At 29.9% G+C, this 15,532-nt stretch overlaps 1 protein-coding gene across 18 annotated transcripts in view; it reads left to right on the top strand.

Annotated features, from left to right (window-relative positions):
• LOC139520651 (complexin-like) overlaps positions 1 to 10,785 on the top strand; it is an 89,945-nt gene extending 79,160 nt beyond the window's left edge. For 13 of the 18 annotated variants that reach the window (XM_071313486.1, XM_071313485.1, XM_071313497.1 and 10 more), the window contains 2 exons: positions 6,897 to 6,999; positions 8,145 to 10,785. In XM_071313486.1, coding sequence (XP_071169587.1) covers positions 6,897 to 6,997 — 101 coding nt within the window. In that variant the 3' untranslated portion in view covers positions 6,998 to 6,999; positions 8,145 to 10,785. The remainder of the gene's footprint in view (positions 1 to 6,896; positions 7,000 to 8,144) is intronic. The other 5 variants (XM_071313493.1, XM_071313492.1, XM_071313494.1 and 2 more) reach the window with 3 other exon arrangements.
• The last annotated feature ends 4,747 nt before the right edge of the window (positions 10,786 to 15,532 follow it).

Raw genomic sequence — 15,532 nt, 5'->3', positions numbered from 1 at the left:
CTGGATGAAAAAAAAAGTAAATCTTCCTTCATTTGAAGTCCTTCCTAGCTCTTTATCACATTAAAAAAGCTGTTATCCTCATTAAAGAAACACCGCTGTAGCATAATTAATCAACAAGCTTGGCAGGAGTAGATCATTAGGAAGAAGATTCTAAAGGAAGTTTTATCAATTCTACCTACAATCTCTCTATTTTTGGATAAATTCTTTACATGTGGTTTATATAGAAACTAAAAAAAATCTAAGGAATGATGTAAATATTCCCACACTTTAACTTTGATGAGGATACCACCTATGTTTCTTTTAAAAGAAAATTGGTCTATATTTCAAGATTTGCTAAAAAAAGATGTGTTCCATTATTCTAAAAAGTTACCTAGGGTATGTATTTTGAGAATTGAGGCAAATGAGAAAAAGGAATTTGATATAACATTAATCAATGACCATTGTTATTGAACATTAAGGAAGTGACAAAGACAATGTAGTTAAAGCTTTCACAATTTTTGAACAAAGCAGACTTTTAGTTTTGCAAAAAATCATAATAAACTCCATAAATATTCTTATCTTTTTGTTAATTCTTTTTTAACTTAATGTAGATGACTTCTTTCTATTGAAATGGTATCTCCTATGTCATTGCTGATCCTGTCAGAGATAGCAGTGTTGTATTTACAGGTTTGATGGCATCAATTGATGATTTGATGGTCACAAATTCAGTTCATGGTGATACTTGAGTGTTACAAGAAAAATGGTTTTGCGGCAATCAAGCAGAAAATTGTGACTACCAAATCTTCAAATACAATATTGTTATCTCGATTGTAATGCAATTGAAAGAAACAATGCCAAATCATATATTTTGAAAATTAGTAAAACAATGACTTCTCTTGCATGTACACAATCAGATATGATCAACATGAAAGATGTTGTGTTATTAAATCATAATTAATGTAACAAACAATATTGCCTTTGAATTATTAATATTAACTCTCAAGTAGTACCATCAAAATGGACAGTAAAACATTGTGAGTAGGTTACAGTAAATGAATTTAATCAACGGCATAGCATGATGTTCATCATTGTGAAAGAGAGAAAAAACAGTGCAAATATACTCTTTTCATTTTACTTTTATCATTAGAAAAATGTTTATATGTAATGTAGTATATTAACTGTCATATACCTCATAGCATCTTCATTTTTGAATATAAGTTTGTCTATATATTGATTTATATCTCAGGACTTTCTTCCCACCCTTTTTCTTGCCTGTTATTTTTTTTATGCTAAGGTAGTTAAAACCAAATGAATTATGGGTAATTGTCTTTCGTTTTGAAAGGACAAGCTTTTTGTAAAGATTTAAAAAGATAAATCTTTACATGTTTAGTTGTCCTATATAATTAATCTGGATTCTTTAATCCCATTTATGATTTGATTCAGTGCAAGAACGCCTGTTAGCTCAAACAAATTTAATATTTAGATATACAACTATCATATTGTAACATGCAAAACAGTTACAGTCTCTTTTTGTATGTGTCATGGGAATTCAAATTCATTCTTTCAAATGATTGCCAACCATCAATTTTGCTTAAATGCAACTGACTGGGTTTTCCTGAGTTCAAGAAAATCTTCAGTGCCCAGTGTATAAAGTAAAATCACAAAAATACTGAACTCCATGGAAAATTCAAAAAGGAAAGTCCTTAATCAAATGGCACCTACTGTTTTATTATGATTTTTCTGTTTTAACAGGCCAACAATGGACAAAACCACTACAAAATGACTGAGTTGATATCAACATAACATTTAATGATTTGTATTTCATTATACCATTGTTCAACCCCTGTTTAATTATTTTATCTGATTTTTTGCTGGGTTAATAAGTTTAGAATTACATGACTCTATTTTTTTACAACTACATGACAGTTTGCACCCTTAACTTCTCCCAAATAAGTAACATATTTTTGGATATATGCAGAAAGTTGTATGATTTTTGTTAAACTCTGCACTGCTTAGTATTTGTATTGTAATTTGTAAATAGATGGTTATTTTTTTCTGCTGACAGTATTAACCATCATTGTATTTCTTTGTATTCCAATATAAAAAGTCTGGGCTAAATCAAAGGAATCATTATACCATGCAAAATACTAAATTCATAGTTTTCTTTAGAAAATGTTAATACCAAATATGGATTTTATAAGTAAAAAATATTAAGTCTTGCCGAAATTATTGGAATTCCATATCCCAACTTGCAATGTTGATAGAATCATAATTGAATCAAGTTGTGTCTGTTAAAATGAATTTTTATGTTTGTCTCAAGTTTTTTTCATCTTGTATACTTATATTTTATAAAACAACAAGTATAAAAGAATTCTTCTAAAGAAGGAAAAAGAAACCTGGTCTATTTTTTTTTCTTCAAATAACAGTTTAGTATAAAAAAAAATAGGAGTTTCTCAGCAGGTGCTTCATCTTTGTTACCAGAAGTTACTGCTATTGTAGACAGAAAAAGAAATAAACAATTATTTCATTGTATATTGGAACTGAAAATATACCTTAATACTTAAGTTTATATTGCCAAAGCCAGATAGATATTAAATTGTAAGACAGACAATATGATTAACTCAGGATATTGATTACATGTTATAAGGAAGTCGTAGAATGTTAAGATTTTACAGCAATATCATTCGGTGCAAGTAGCTTAGACATGTACAGAATTATATGCATTTAGTTCAAACAATTGTGTTCATAGACATTATTCCCATAAAGTGCAATGTTTCTTGTTTTATTGTAAGAAAAGTACTGCCAACCCTAAACTGCATATTGTTTTTCTAAAACAGGAAGAGATTTTTGTTTGTTTTATTTTGTTTTTCTTTTCTGAAACAGGAAAAGATTTTTGTTTGTTTTTATTTTGTTTTTCTTTTCTGGAACAGGAAGATATTTCCGTTATTTTGTTCTTTGTTTTTTTTTGGAACAGGAAGATATTTTATTCCAAGATTGTGCTGACTTGGACAACTAGATAATATTGAAGATGGCAAATATCTGTACAGGGAAATAATTTTCTTGTAATAGTAAATAACTGCATGTATTTAATTTTATTTATGCAAAAAAAACCATGTTTATTTAATTTTCATGAATTATTATAATATCTTCAATCCTAGCCATATGCTTTGAGGAAGGAGGTTGGTTTTGTTACAGTATACTTGAACTGTCAGATGCAGATTCTGTCATTCTACTCTGTGATTCTTTTTACTCTGGACATATATTTTGAATTCTAGTTCATCTCTTCAAACACCAACATTCATGACTGCTTACATATATGCAGTCAGTTAACAAAAACTAGCAAAAACTAAAAGACATACAAAAATTAGGTCACTCTGGCATATATGCTACCCTTCATTGGTTTGAATTAAATTTTGTCCAAGTCTTCTTCAACTGATGTAAATTTTGATTCTTTCACAACTGAGTTGAGTTTCACTTTTTATTATTTTTTGAGATTTCTAAAACTGTTTTGGGGAAGCAGCAATCTTAATGATAATTGAGTTTTCCTAAAAATAAAATTCCACCATTAAATATTTGAAAATTCCACCATTTAATATTTGAAGTTTAATGTGGAGAAATGTTATACTTCATAATAGACAATGATAATATTTGTTTTTTATACTGTCACTATGACAAATCAGAAAAGGTCTTAAATAATTGTAACTTGTAAAGTGCTAGAAACAAATGTACCATAATTTTATTATGAAAGGTAAACAATTAAGAAATATAAAACTCTGATTAAAAAAGTAGTTTTCATTCTGCTCATAGCATTTATAGTATTACTGCAATTGTGATAATTGTTATTTCTATATGATATAATTGAATCACAATTTACCCTTATCCTGTTATTGTCTCCACATATTTATTCATTTTATGATTTACCCGGTAGCTTTTATTCCCATTGTGATGAGTCGCATTTAGTATATTGTTGTTTCTTGTATACTTGTTAATCCATCATTAGTGTAAATTTTAAATTCTTTGAAAAATAACCCAATCCTGACGTCCTTAAAAAGGTCCTCCTTTTGATTGATTGATTTGCATTGTGAAAAATGTGCAATATACATGTTAAAACATATTTACAAAAAATACAAATTGGATAGTTTATTTTAAAAACTTTTTCTACTTTATTTTTGATATGATCTGAAGACAAAGCTGGTTGTGAAATGTCTACATATCATTCATGTAGAGATCAATACATCTTTACTTTTTTACAAATTTGTTTAAACTTTTTTTCTCACAGTCACATAGCTTATGTAGTTTCAAAGTAAATTGTTTATCCAAGGTGAAGATAATCTGCATGCAAGTGCATATGATATATATAGAATACTAAAGTACTTTTTTCCTAGGGTTGATTGTGAATGTTTTCATTTGTTAATCCTACAATTTAGATTTAAAGAAATATTTAGAGATCTGAATAGATATATGAAGCATGATTTGTATTCTTGTACAAATCATCTTTTAAAATTGTGATTTTTTTTCATTAGATTTGGTATGTTAGATAATTGAAGACTGATGTTCTGTGAATTGTGCAAATGAGCCTTTTCAGATGTATCTCTATGTATGATGCATATATGATTGAATTATGTATATTTGAAAAAGTTGAATCTGAATGAAATTTGTTGATAGATATTTTACATTCAAATGCTGCAATGACAACTAAATTCCAATAAGAGTAAATTTAAACCAATTAGAAATCTGGAAGGATTTCAATTGAATTAGTTGGAGAAGAAAATCTTGTTAGCAGAGAAATATTGATGAACTTGATGTAGATTATCCTTCATTTCATTTGTATGTTAGGTTCTGTGGACTTTAGAGCATGTTGTTTACAATATTATGTGTTTTGAATATATTAAACTTTGAACAACATGTTTATCTGTATATATTTTTGTTTCTAAATTTATTTGATGTGAAAGTGAAATACTTAACCACAAATAATATGATCACTGGTATTTTGAATATATGATTACCAGTGTTTTAAAATTGTAATGCTATAAAGAGAAATGAATGTGTTCACCAATTTATGTACAATTTTCAATTTAAACAGGATCATTGCATTTGTGCCAATTAAAAAAAATGCAATAAGATATTTGCACCACTATGTTATATTTTTTTGGACGAAAAAATAAGTACTGCTAATGCAACTTTTAACAGGAAATATATAACAGAAAAGTCTACTTTGGAGAGTCTTTTTAACTCTGCCCTAAGCTCTTTTTTTTCTAATGTACACAAACATCATAGATGTAAAATTGAAACTTGTGTGCCACTTTTATATGTGCTGCTTTCAGGGAAAAAAGTGATAAATACATTTGGTATGCACCTTAAATGGCATATTTCCCAACATTAGCACAGTCTTGTAATTCTACTTTAGTGTATAGTGCTTACATTGTGATTTTATCATGAGTGCAATTTATGATGAATATGTTTTGTTATGCAAACCATTATATGTACCTATTATTTATTATAATTACCTGTATTATAGGCAGAAATGAAATACTGTCAAATGATATATGGTTTTGTGGTGTAAAAGAAAATCGGCATGTAGATTGCATGTAACTTTTAAATAAAGTAATCTGAGGGAAGCTTATTACAACTGCAATATTGATTTTAATACCTATCTATTGTTCCAATAGATCTAAATAAAAAATCAAGTTGACTTTACCAGTTTCAAAAAAGTGAGGTTACATTTAAAATTTGAATTGACATCCGTTCTCAAAATCTAATGTTAGAAGAAATTATGAAATTAAAAAAAAAAGAGAAGACAGAACAAGAAAGAATGACAAACAAACAAAAATATAAACTTGGTTAAATTCAATGTTATTGTATAATTTTGCCAATTAAAAGAAGCAATACATACAAAACAACCTCTTGGTTCAATAACAATAGTAACATATAACATATTGACAATGTTTTATGACAGATGGCAGATTCACAATGTAATTATAAAACATAACAATAATATGAAAACTGATATGTTTTTAGAAGATCAGATCAGTGGTTAACACAAGATGAAATATCATGTAAAATGACAAAGATATATCCAATCAATTCTCTTACTCTATTGATTCTTCAGACATTGTAGAAAATTACTTCCTAGAAACCCGGCGACAACACTTCTATGAGCCTAGGTTTATGTCTTTATAACGTCATCTTTTTTGCCTTTTATGGTTTTATGGCAAAAGCAGCTTTTTGTAAAACTAATTGGACAAATAACTGATTTCTCTCTTTTTAACAAATAGCATCTATAACTAAGAATGAATTACCATTTTTTTAACCACATTTTACTCTCTGTGAAAGTTTTTTTTTAACAATTCTGTAATCAATTAAGAACTATCATCTCAGTACTGTGTAACTTTTTATCATACAAAACATACAAATCAACAAAGATGAAGTGAAACCACAAGACCTTAAATAGTTGATTTCTACTAGCATTACATTGTATATTGTTAAATTATCTATTTTCCTAACTGAGTTTTGACATTTCAGAAAAAAGGAAGATCCAGAAAATGAATTTCAGCATGAAACCTTTTTTCTCCCTTTCTATATTTTGTCTGTCATTTTCTTTTCAAGTTTATAAACCTTTTATTCATGGCATGACAACAGTTTGTTTTAATGTCAGTTTTGCAGTTATTGAGGAAGAAGGCTGATGTACACCTTATGTGACTACAAAGTTCTTAATTGTTGCTATTGTTTGCACTAATGAAAATTATGAAGTGAAGACCTCAAAGATTGTTAAACAAAATTGTATAGAGTACGCTAGTTATGTTTCATGAAAATTGTTTAAAGACGTCTATAGAATTGATTAAGTAATTTGTGTTTGTAAAAATATTCCCCATAAGATTCCTGGTAAATTATTCAAGCTATCACCCTTATAATTTCAGTGCCCAAAAACCTAGATGAATTCAAGTCAAAGGTTCAGGACATCCCACATAAACTGACTCAGACTGTTGGGGAGGTGTCTGAAAAATGTTCTCTGCAGTGACAGTAAGTCAACTGTTGTCATGGCACCCATGTTTTAGTGTCTGTAGCATGATATCAGTTGTTCTGCACTATATTTTCTTTTCATTTGATCACATTTTTAGCTTCTGATCTTTTATACAGCACACATATATGTTCAACCATAATAAATGTATTGTTCATATTTTCTGACTTCAGCAACTTTGTCTGCATGTACCTAGTTGTACAGTACGATTTATTTCGTAATATTTGAAATGCGTCAAAATGAAAGTATGTGTCTAATTGTTAGTGCCAGATTTAGTTTAGAATGCATGATTACATTGCAAACATACGTTAATTGTCACTTCATTTATATTTTTCATCTGAAACATTTGATGTTATAGTTTACATTTCTGTATAAGAGTTTCTGAATACATGCAGACATGTCAAGGCATTGGGTCTACTTCTTATGTTGTAACAAACATGCACTTCAAACATATTCCTGATGGTACCTTAAAATCCTATTGTTGTTGCATCTTTAAAATGATTGTTATTCTTGAAATTTTTCATTTGAAAAGATATCGAAATTATTCCTAAGAAAGAATATGAATTGAAACAGTTCCTACGGTAGAAATGTGAACTTTCACATGAAATGGTTATTACAAAAAAAAGTTATCTCTTCAATCACATGTAATTATCTTTAGCCTGAGATACTTCATCTTGGATATTTACCACAAAAATCTCATACATTGTAATTTTTGCATGATTATGTTGTAATTTTGTTCTCTAATGAATCTATTACCAACTCTAAATGTAAGGTAGCTGTTCATCTTAATTGACAACAGATAAGGGTGTTTGTGGAGAGAGAAAAAAATGCTTTTAAAAAGCTCTTGCACTTTTACTGATACTTAAATATAATTGTTGAATAGGGTCTTTAAATCAGTTGCATTACATATTACTGTTTCTACAAGATGTTCCATTACAAAACATTTTTTGGGTATTTTGTACAAGTAGTTATGCATAGTTTTATATTGTAAAGTCAAGAAAGAGTGTATATAGATATGGAGCATTTCAATTCTGAAAAATAACACATTGTTACATACATTTTATAAAATTGAAGAAAAAACAAGTATATGTATGTATATATGGATGTTTTGCCGATTTTTGACAGATCTATTCTTTTCTCTTTCTAGATTGCTTGAGGATTTCTCAGTAGTGTCTATAGATACTGCTACTGTAACCAGATATATGCAATTTTAGATACTGAAAATAATTAGCTAATTAATTATTGGAATATTTTGTTGCATTGTACACACGAGAAAAGAGGACCATACACATTAAAGAGGGTAGTAAGGGGGAAATGTGCGCTGACAAACAGGAAATAAAATGGTCATTTCACAATGAACAGATAAAAAACTAGTTTGAACATTGTTTTATTTCTAATTTTACTTTTAAGAACCTTACTTGAAACTGTAATACTGTTTATTAAAGTAAAGATTAAAAGTCCCAGAAGAACAAATATAGTGGTAATCCATCTAATTGCAAATAAAACTTAAATTCAAATTAAAGAGAAAACTGTCATGTGTTCTTTCAATAATTCTTCTACTCCTTAAAATTTGAAAATATGAATTGATTTCTTCATTATAGAGAATACAAACAAATAGGTTATTTTTAATATTATATAATTCTGAAGCATAACAAAATGAGCTTGTGTGTTGTAACTCTTTTTTCCTGTGTATAAACTCAAATAGCAATATCAAAAAGTAAGCTACAAAATATGCATTACATACATTTTTATGTGTAGAAGCTGTATATAGAACATGTTCATGTCCGATATTTTCAGCAGGTTTTGTACAATTCAGTTCAGTTTTATACTTGGTTTTCAGATGTTTGAATTAAGTTCAACACTATTGATCTAAATTTATTACATACTTGGTTTAACATTTCATGGAAAAGTTCCTTATGGAAAGTATTTGAAATGATAAATTTGTGTGCATTTTTATTTATTTATTCCATTTTTTAAGAGCTACAATGTGTGATCAGTGAAGTTGACATTTATAATCAATTTATTCATTTGAGTCAGCAATGTTTATATATATATATTATGGAACTTACTTCTTTAGATTTATCAGTCTTTACAAATTAACTTTTTTTTTCAATTCAAATTACATCCATCTTGCATTTGATGCTTCCAAGTTTAAAATATAGGCTAATCAAAATTGATATTGCATGTGATTTTTACATGTCCTGTATTTCATGGAACATTTGTTAACATGTGTTTCTTTCATAAATAATGTATAAATATTTATAATACTGCCAAGAAGTGACTATAAGTTGATATTTGAGAATTATTTCATTGAATTTAAAGTTTGAGGACATACTATGTGATTGATTCCAGATCAGTGATAAATCCTGGAGAACCCACACCTAAAGGAAACACTGTGGTTCCTCCCTTTTCTTTGATCCTGTAAAAAGTGGCAAAAATTCAGTTACCAACACCCCTCTTTCAAGCCATGCCCCTCCTGTTATTCACTCACACAAACACACATATACATCAGCAGGTTGTCCATTTTAGTCTTATAGTCCTGAAGGGGGAAAAAAAGTATACACATTATGGCAAATACCATTGCAGAGATGGTAAAAAAAAATCCTTGCAATGATGAAATGTAAACAAATTTCGTCTTTACTATCATAAAATGAACAATTTAAAATACTCTAGCCATTTGCCGATCAAAATCAAGGATATCTAACTAAGGTGTTATTATGAAATATATGCTGATGTAGCAGTAAATATTTTTCTACTGTGAAAATTATGTTTGTTTATATTTAGAGTAACCACACAATCTGATATGGATTTGACTGTTATTGTCAAGTTTCTTCTTTTGTTGTTCTTTTGGGAAGACGAAACGGTTAATATGTTCAAGCTATGAAGTGTTAATATTATTTTGACACAATAAGCTGAATTTGACTTCATTAGTTGTGAAATATCACAAATATGTGATCATCCATCATAGAGCTGTGTAGAAGGTCCACTTCATGAAAGTTATAAATCTGTCCCTGGAATTTATAAAATCTCTTGATTTATGGACAATATTCCAGTTATATAATGTCCCAAATCTCCTTATATGGTCATTATTCTCAATTTCTGTCAGTTATATAAAATACTATCAGGTATATATTTTAATTAAGTTAATGTTTATGGCACACACAACATATGTATATAAATAATATACATGTATACAAAAAAGTGAGAGTCTTTCTAATAAGTCTCAGATTAATATATGCCTTTAAGTTGAGATTGATTAACTAATTACTCTATTTATACAACAAACAACTCTATCCTTCATATTGGGAATGAAATAATATTAATGATTTTGAATGAGTGGTGTTTATTAAGACATGTGGAATTCGATTTAGGTATTAATAAGGAATTTAAATATGGGTGGCATATGCATATTACTAATCCAGAACAGTCATATATAAGTCAGTACAATTTGTACTAAATGGTTTACTCTTATATTTTCAATTTTTTTCTTTTTTCTTGTGGTGACGGCTTACTAAAGAAAGCAACAGGAAGGGAGATAATTTAGCAATGGGAATTAAACATAATCTATGTTGACCTAAGGAAGATAATCATTCTCTGAATATCATGTGGCCAATTAAATGATATTTGATATATTTATATTTTTTGTTTTTATTATATTCTGTTTTGTGTTTACCTTTGTTATATTTTAGTGTTTTTCTATGTTCTGACAAAAATTGTTAATTGTTAAATTATTGTTAAAAATATGATTCATTCATTGTCAAATGTAGAAATAAAAAATATCAAAAATACTTCTTATATTTGTCTTATTTTTTATTTACAAAATCGTTGTGGATCCTCAACTTGGTAGTCAAATAAATTCGAATGTCATAGTTTGTCATCATGACTATGGACAAAAAGTAAATTGCCGATACATTCGCATAATCAAAGCAAACATCAAGAGGTGTTGGTATACAATAATGCCAAGGTAATGAACAAAAACATAGACATTTAGAGATCTAAAATATCTGAGCAGTATTTGGCAAATCTTTTCGGAATTTTGGGTTCTCAATGCTCCTCCACTTACTTCTTATTTGACCTATTATTTATTTGATATTTGATGCAAGCGTCACTGATAAGTCTTTTGCAGACAAAACATGCGTCTGGCGTACAAACATATAGCTTGGTATCTATGATGAGTTTATATACAGTCTTCAACTAGAAGGGGAAAACGTGATGGGTAAAACACCTGTCTCCCCTTTATCTATAAATATCACTTTGCTAAAGGAAAGACACAACAAATACACTCTTGTACTGTATTATCATGACAATTGTTAATGGTTAGGGATATTACTATTACTTCATCTTTGGAACAATATCTAAACATGTGTTGGAAAGGTTTATGGCTATTTAGAGTATGTATATAGTTAATCATCATTTGGAATGTCTCACAAGAGAGCTATGAATAAACAGCAAAATTAGTAATATTATTCTTTAACATAATTTACAAAGGATGAAATATTAGAAAATCATAGATCTGATCTTCTACCTTTTGGTATTAATTTTAAAGAAGACGAAAATCTACTGTCATATATACTGGATACAAAAAAGATAAAAAGACTCCTTATTAAGAACGATACATAGCTTGATCATTAATCTGTTAGGAGCCTGTAATTCAGTGGTTGTCGTTTTGTTGCTGTGTTAAATATCTTTGTTTCGTTTATTATTTTTGTATAGATTAAGCCTTTATTTTCGTTTGAATTGTTTTACATTTGTCATTAACTGTTTACCACACTAATTTACTTTAAAACAGCTTATGGTCTACTGTGTGAAAAGAAAGAAAATTGGCAAGCAATTTATCGATACCACGATTTCATGAACAGGCTTATCAACTATTTGTTCTTGGAGATGCACCTTACAGGGCATAACTTATCCGGACTAGGAACGAGATTAGACAAAAGTCTAAATGCAGATGGAAGGCTCGAACATTGGTTAGTGCCAACCAACATCAGTTATGATTTCACCCATACCAGCAATTCATTTTGCGACTATTACGTTTATTCTTTAGTTTTCTATGTTGTGTCATGTGTACTATTGTTTGTCTGTTTGTCCTTTTCATTTCATGCCATGACGTTGTCAGTTTATTTTCGATTCACGAGTTTGATGACTGTCCCTCTGGTATCTTTCGTCCCTCTTTTACATTTAGTGATCAGAGCTCAATAGGTATTGTCTTACCTTGTCGGAATTGATGGAGATATCATAACTTTTACGGTGAATGAGATTTTTAACACCAAGCCGCTTTTTCTTTTTTCGAACAACTTTGAAGAAATCGTGCTAGTCACAATTATTTACGAGTAAACAACACATCGAACACCAAAGATTCTACTTCTTTCCCTGGACGAAAGAATCATGTGATCGTAAGCCATCTGATAGCCAACGATTTTCTCCCTATATCAGCGTAGAATCTGTTGTTTTTATGCGTCATGATTTTCTACTGCCGATATCCCTTATTACTGCATTAAGTGCAATGAATATATTGATTTCTCAGTGAAATGAAAATCGATAATTTCACATGTGAAATAAACGTTGTTATTTCACTCGTCTGATGTCATACAACAATTATAGTCGTTCTCAAGACTTTTTCGATAACGTCGGATCAAAACAAATTGTGAATGCGAAGAAAACGTTATAGTTCATAACATTTTCTACTTTAATTTCATAAGAAGAAAAAAATGTACAATGTAATAAAAGAATAACCAATCAAAGAACTCAAATATCGAAAAATACTCAACTCGTGACCTAACAAAATTGATAAAAACAAGTAACATCATTCGTCAAATCATGTGTTGTTCGGTCACTCGTTAAAACAATTTCTCACTTAAATTTGACAAGGATGAGATTTTAGCAAATCATAAGTCCTTCATGGCTTCAATAAACATTGCATTGAACACCAAATCGGAGGACTTACCTTGTTTGTATTGGATACCAAAGCTTCATAAAATTCCGTACAAACAACGGTATATTGCTGGCTCATCTTCATGTTCTACTAAAGAATTGTCCATTAGATTGACTAAAATTCTGTCCGCAGTGAAAGAGGGTCTTCAGAAATACTGTGAAACTGTTTACTCGCGTAGTGGTATTAACCATATGTGGATTCTTAAAAATTCTAAAGAACTTCTAGACAATTTTAAATCTCGGTCTTTTTCTGAAATCAGTTCCATCAAAACTTTTGATTTTTCAACCCTGTATACCACCATTCCCCATGTGAAATTGAAAAATCGCTTAAAAGAAATAATTCACAATGCCTTTCAACATAAAAATGGTAGCATACGCTATAAATTTATTACTTTGGGATTTCATAAGGCATATTTCGTAAATAGTGACAAACAAAAAGGTAAAATATGCTACACAGAAGAACAAGTGGTCAGTATGCTGGAGTTTCTTATCGACAACATATTTGTTGAGTTTGGAGGTAGACTTTTCCAACAAATTGTCGGCATTCCTATGGAAACAAACTGTGCGCCTCTTCTTGCCGACCTCTTCTTATTTTCATATGAATCGGAGTTCCTCCAGACACTTGTAAAAAACAAGAGAATCAAAGAAGCCAGATTAATTAATTTCACTTTCAGATATATTGATGATGTTCTTTCCATAAAAATCCGAACTTTTCTGATTGGGTTCCATTAATATATCCCCCAGAACTAGAGATTAAAGAACTACAGACACGGCTTCCTCCGCCTCATTTTTAGACTTATATCTCGAATTTGACTTACACAGTCATCTCAGTACCAGAATCTATGACAAACGAGACGATTTTAATTTTGAAATCATAAATTTCCCCTACCTTAGTAGCAATATACCAACTTCACCTGCATATGGGATATATATTTCCCAACTTATTCGATATTCAAGAGCTTGCAGCTCCTACTCAGACTTTGTAATACGTCATCAGTGTCTGAGTAGAAAGTTGATGAAACAGGGGTATGTCAAAGAACGTCTCGTTCTTTTTCTAAAAAAAGTTCATCGGAAGGTACCAAGACCTTGTTGATAAATATTCCGTATCAACTTCTCAAATAATACACGATGGTCTTGATGTATAGATTCTTCGTACTGATTTGTTTATCATCTTAACAACGTGTTTTATAGTTCTTTCATTTGTCTTTGTTCTACTATTAATATTACTTTTACTGTTGAATGGTTTCATGTGATATCCGTTTCACGTGGCTCGGTACTTATACATCTCGTCAATGTGTTTGTATTGGCTTTCATTTTTTTGTGGTTTGTTTTGTATTTGCGACTTTTTGTATTTCTTTTGTTCTTATAACGTGACTCTGTACTTTAAAAGATCCCGTCAGTATGATATTGTTCTATTATATGTCATTATGATATATTTCTATTGTGAATTACAATATGCGTTGAACCACAGACGTCAAAATCATTCGGTCGCGTAGTGGAATTAGCTATTTTTGAATTCTTGTAGATTCTATATATAACTTTTGGACTAGTTTAAATCTCGGTCTATTTCTTAAATTTATTCTTACATGCTTTTGGTTTTTTAACCCTGTGTGCTAACATTCCCATGGGAATTTTGAAATTGTTTGTACGCACATTGAACGACAAATTTATGTGACGTATATAATTTTCTGACGTCAGACACTCAATAAATGTGTTCGTAGATAGTAGATGTTTTTGTGTTCTGTTAAATTGTTCCTTTTGAAATTGTTAAACGATGATGACTGATGTACCCATATTTTGACTATTATATTTATTGTGTCTGTTTATTTAACGCATCAATGTAAAAATATCGGGAATTGATGAGACTGTCATTAAAGTGAGAGGGTTAGTGCTATAGAACCAGGTTTAATCCACCATTTTCTACATTTGAAAATGCCTGTACCAAGTCAGGAATATGAGAGTTTTTGTCCATTCGTTTTTGATGCGTTTTGTTATTTGATTTTGCCATGTGATTATGGACTTTCCCAATTGATCTTCCTCTAAGTTCAGTAATTTTGTGATTTTACCCTTATCTTTACGAGTTATTGAAATTGTAAAGATAAATTCTGCTCTGTTTAATCGCCCTTGGTAAATACACAAATATGCGTACAATATGAATAAAACCTATGTTCATCACACACGATTTTTCAATTTTTGTAGGTCCCTTCGTTGATTACTTATTCGGCCTTCGTTTTGTAATAATACTATTTGTGCTGCCCTATGTTATGGTACATATGGTTGTGTTTAAGGTACATGTTGTGAGTAGAAATATTTTGGTTGTAGTCAGATCGACTTGGACTTCATGCAAATTTACTGGTATCTCTACACCATACCCCGGGATGTTGTTTTCAAACTTGGCATTGTTCTTGAGATTCATCCGAACTCATAAAACTCTATTCACACGGCTGTATTTTTCTGGTCTACCTCCTTGTGCTGGAGCTCGGCCAGCATAGTCCATTTGAATCATTTCTCGTCTTGGTCTTTAACGTTGGGAGCTGCATTCTTGTTGACAGAAAGTGCAGGGTTCCGTCAATGAATCCGACGATCGGAGCTAATGTTAGCCTT

The sequence above is a fragment of the Mytilus edulis genome, chromosome 4 (assembly GCF_963676685.1).
Source record: "Mytilus edulis chromosome 4, xbMytEdul2.2, whole genome shotgun sequence".
Classification (NCBI taxonomy): Eukaryota; Metazoa; Mollusca; class Bivalvia; order Mytilida; family Mytilidae; genus Mytilus; species Mytilus edulis.
The sequence above is the reverse complement of the archived record's forward strand: the minus strand, read 5'-3'. Positions and strand labels throughout refer to the sequence as shown.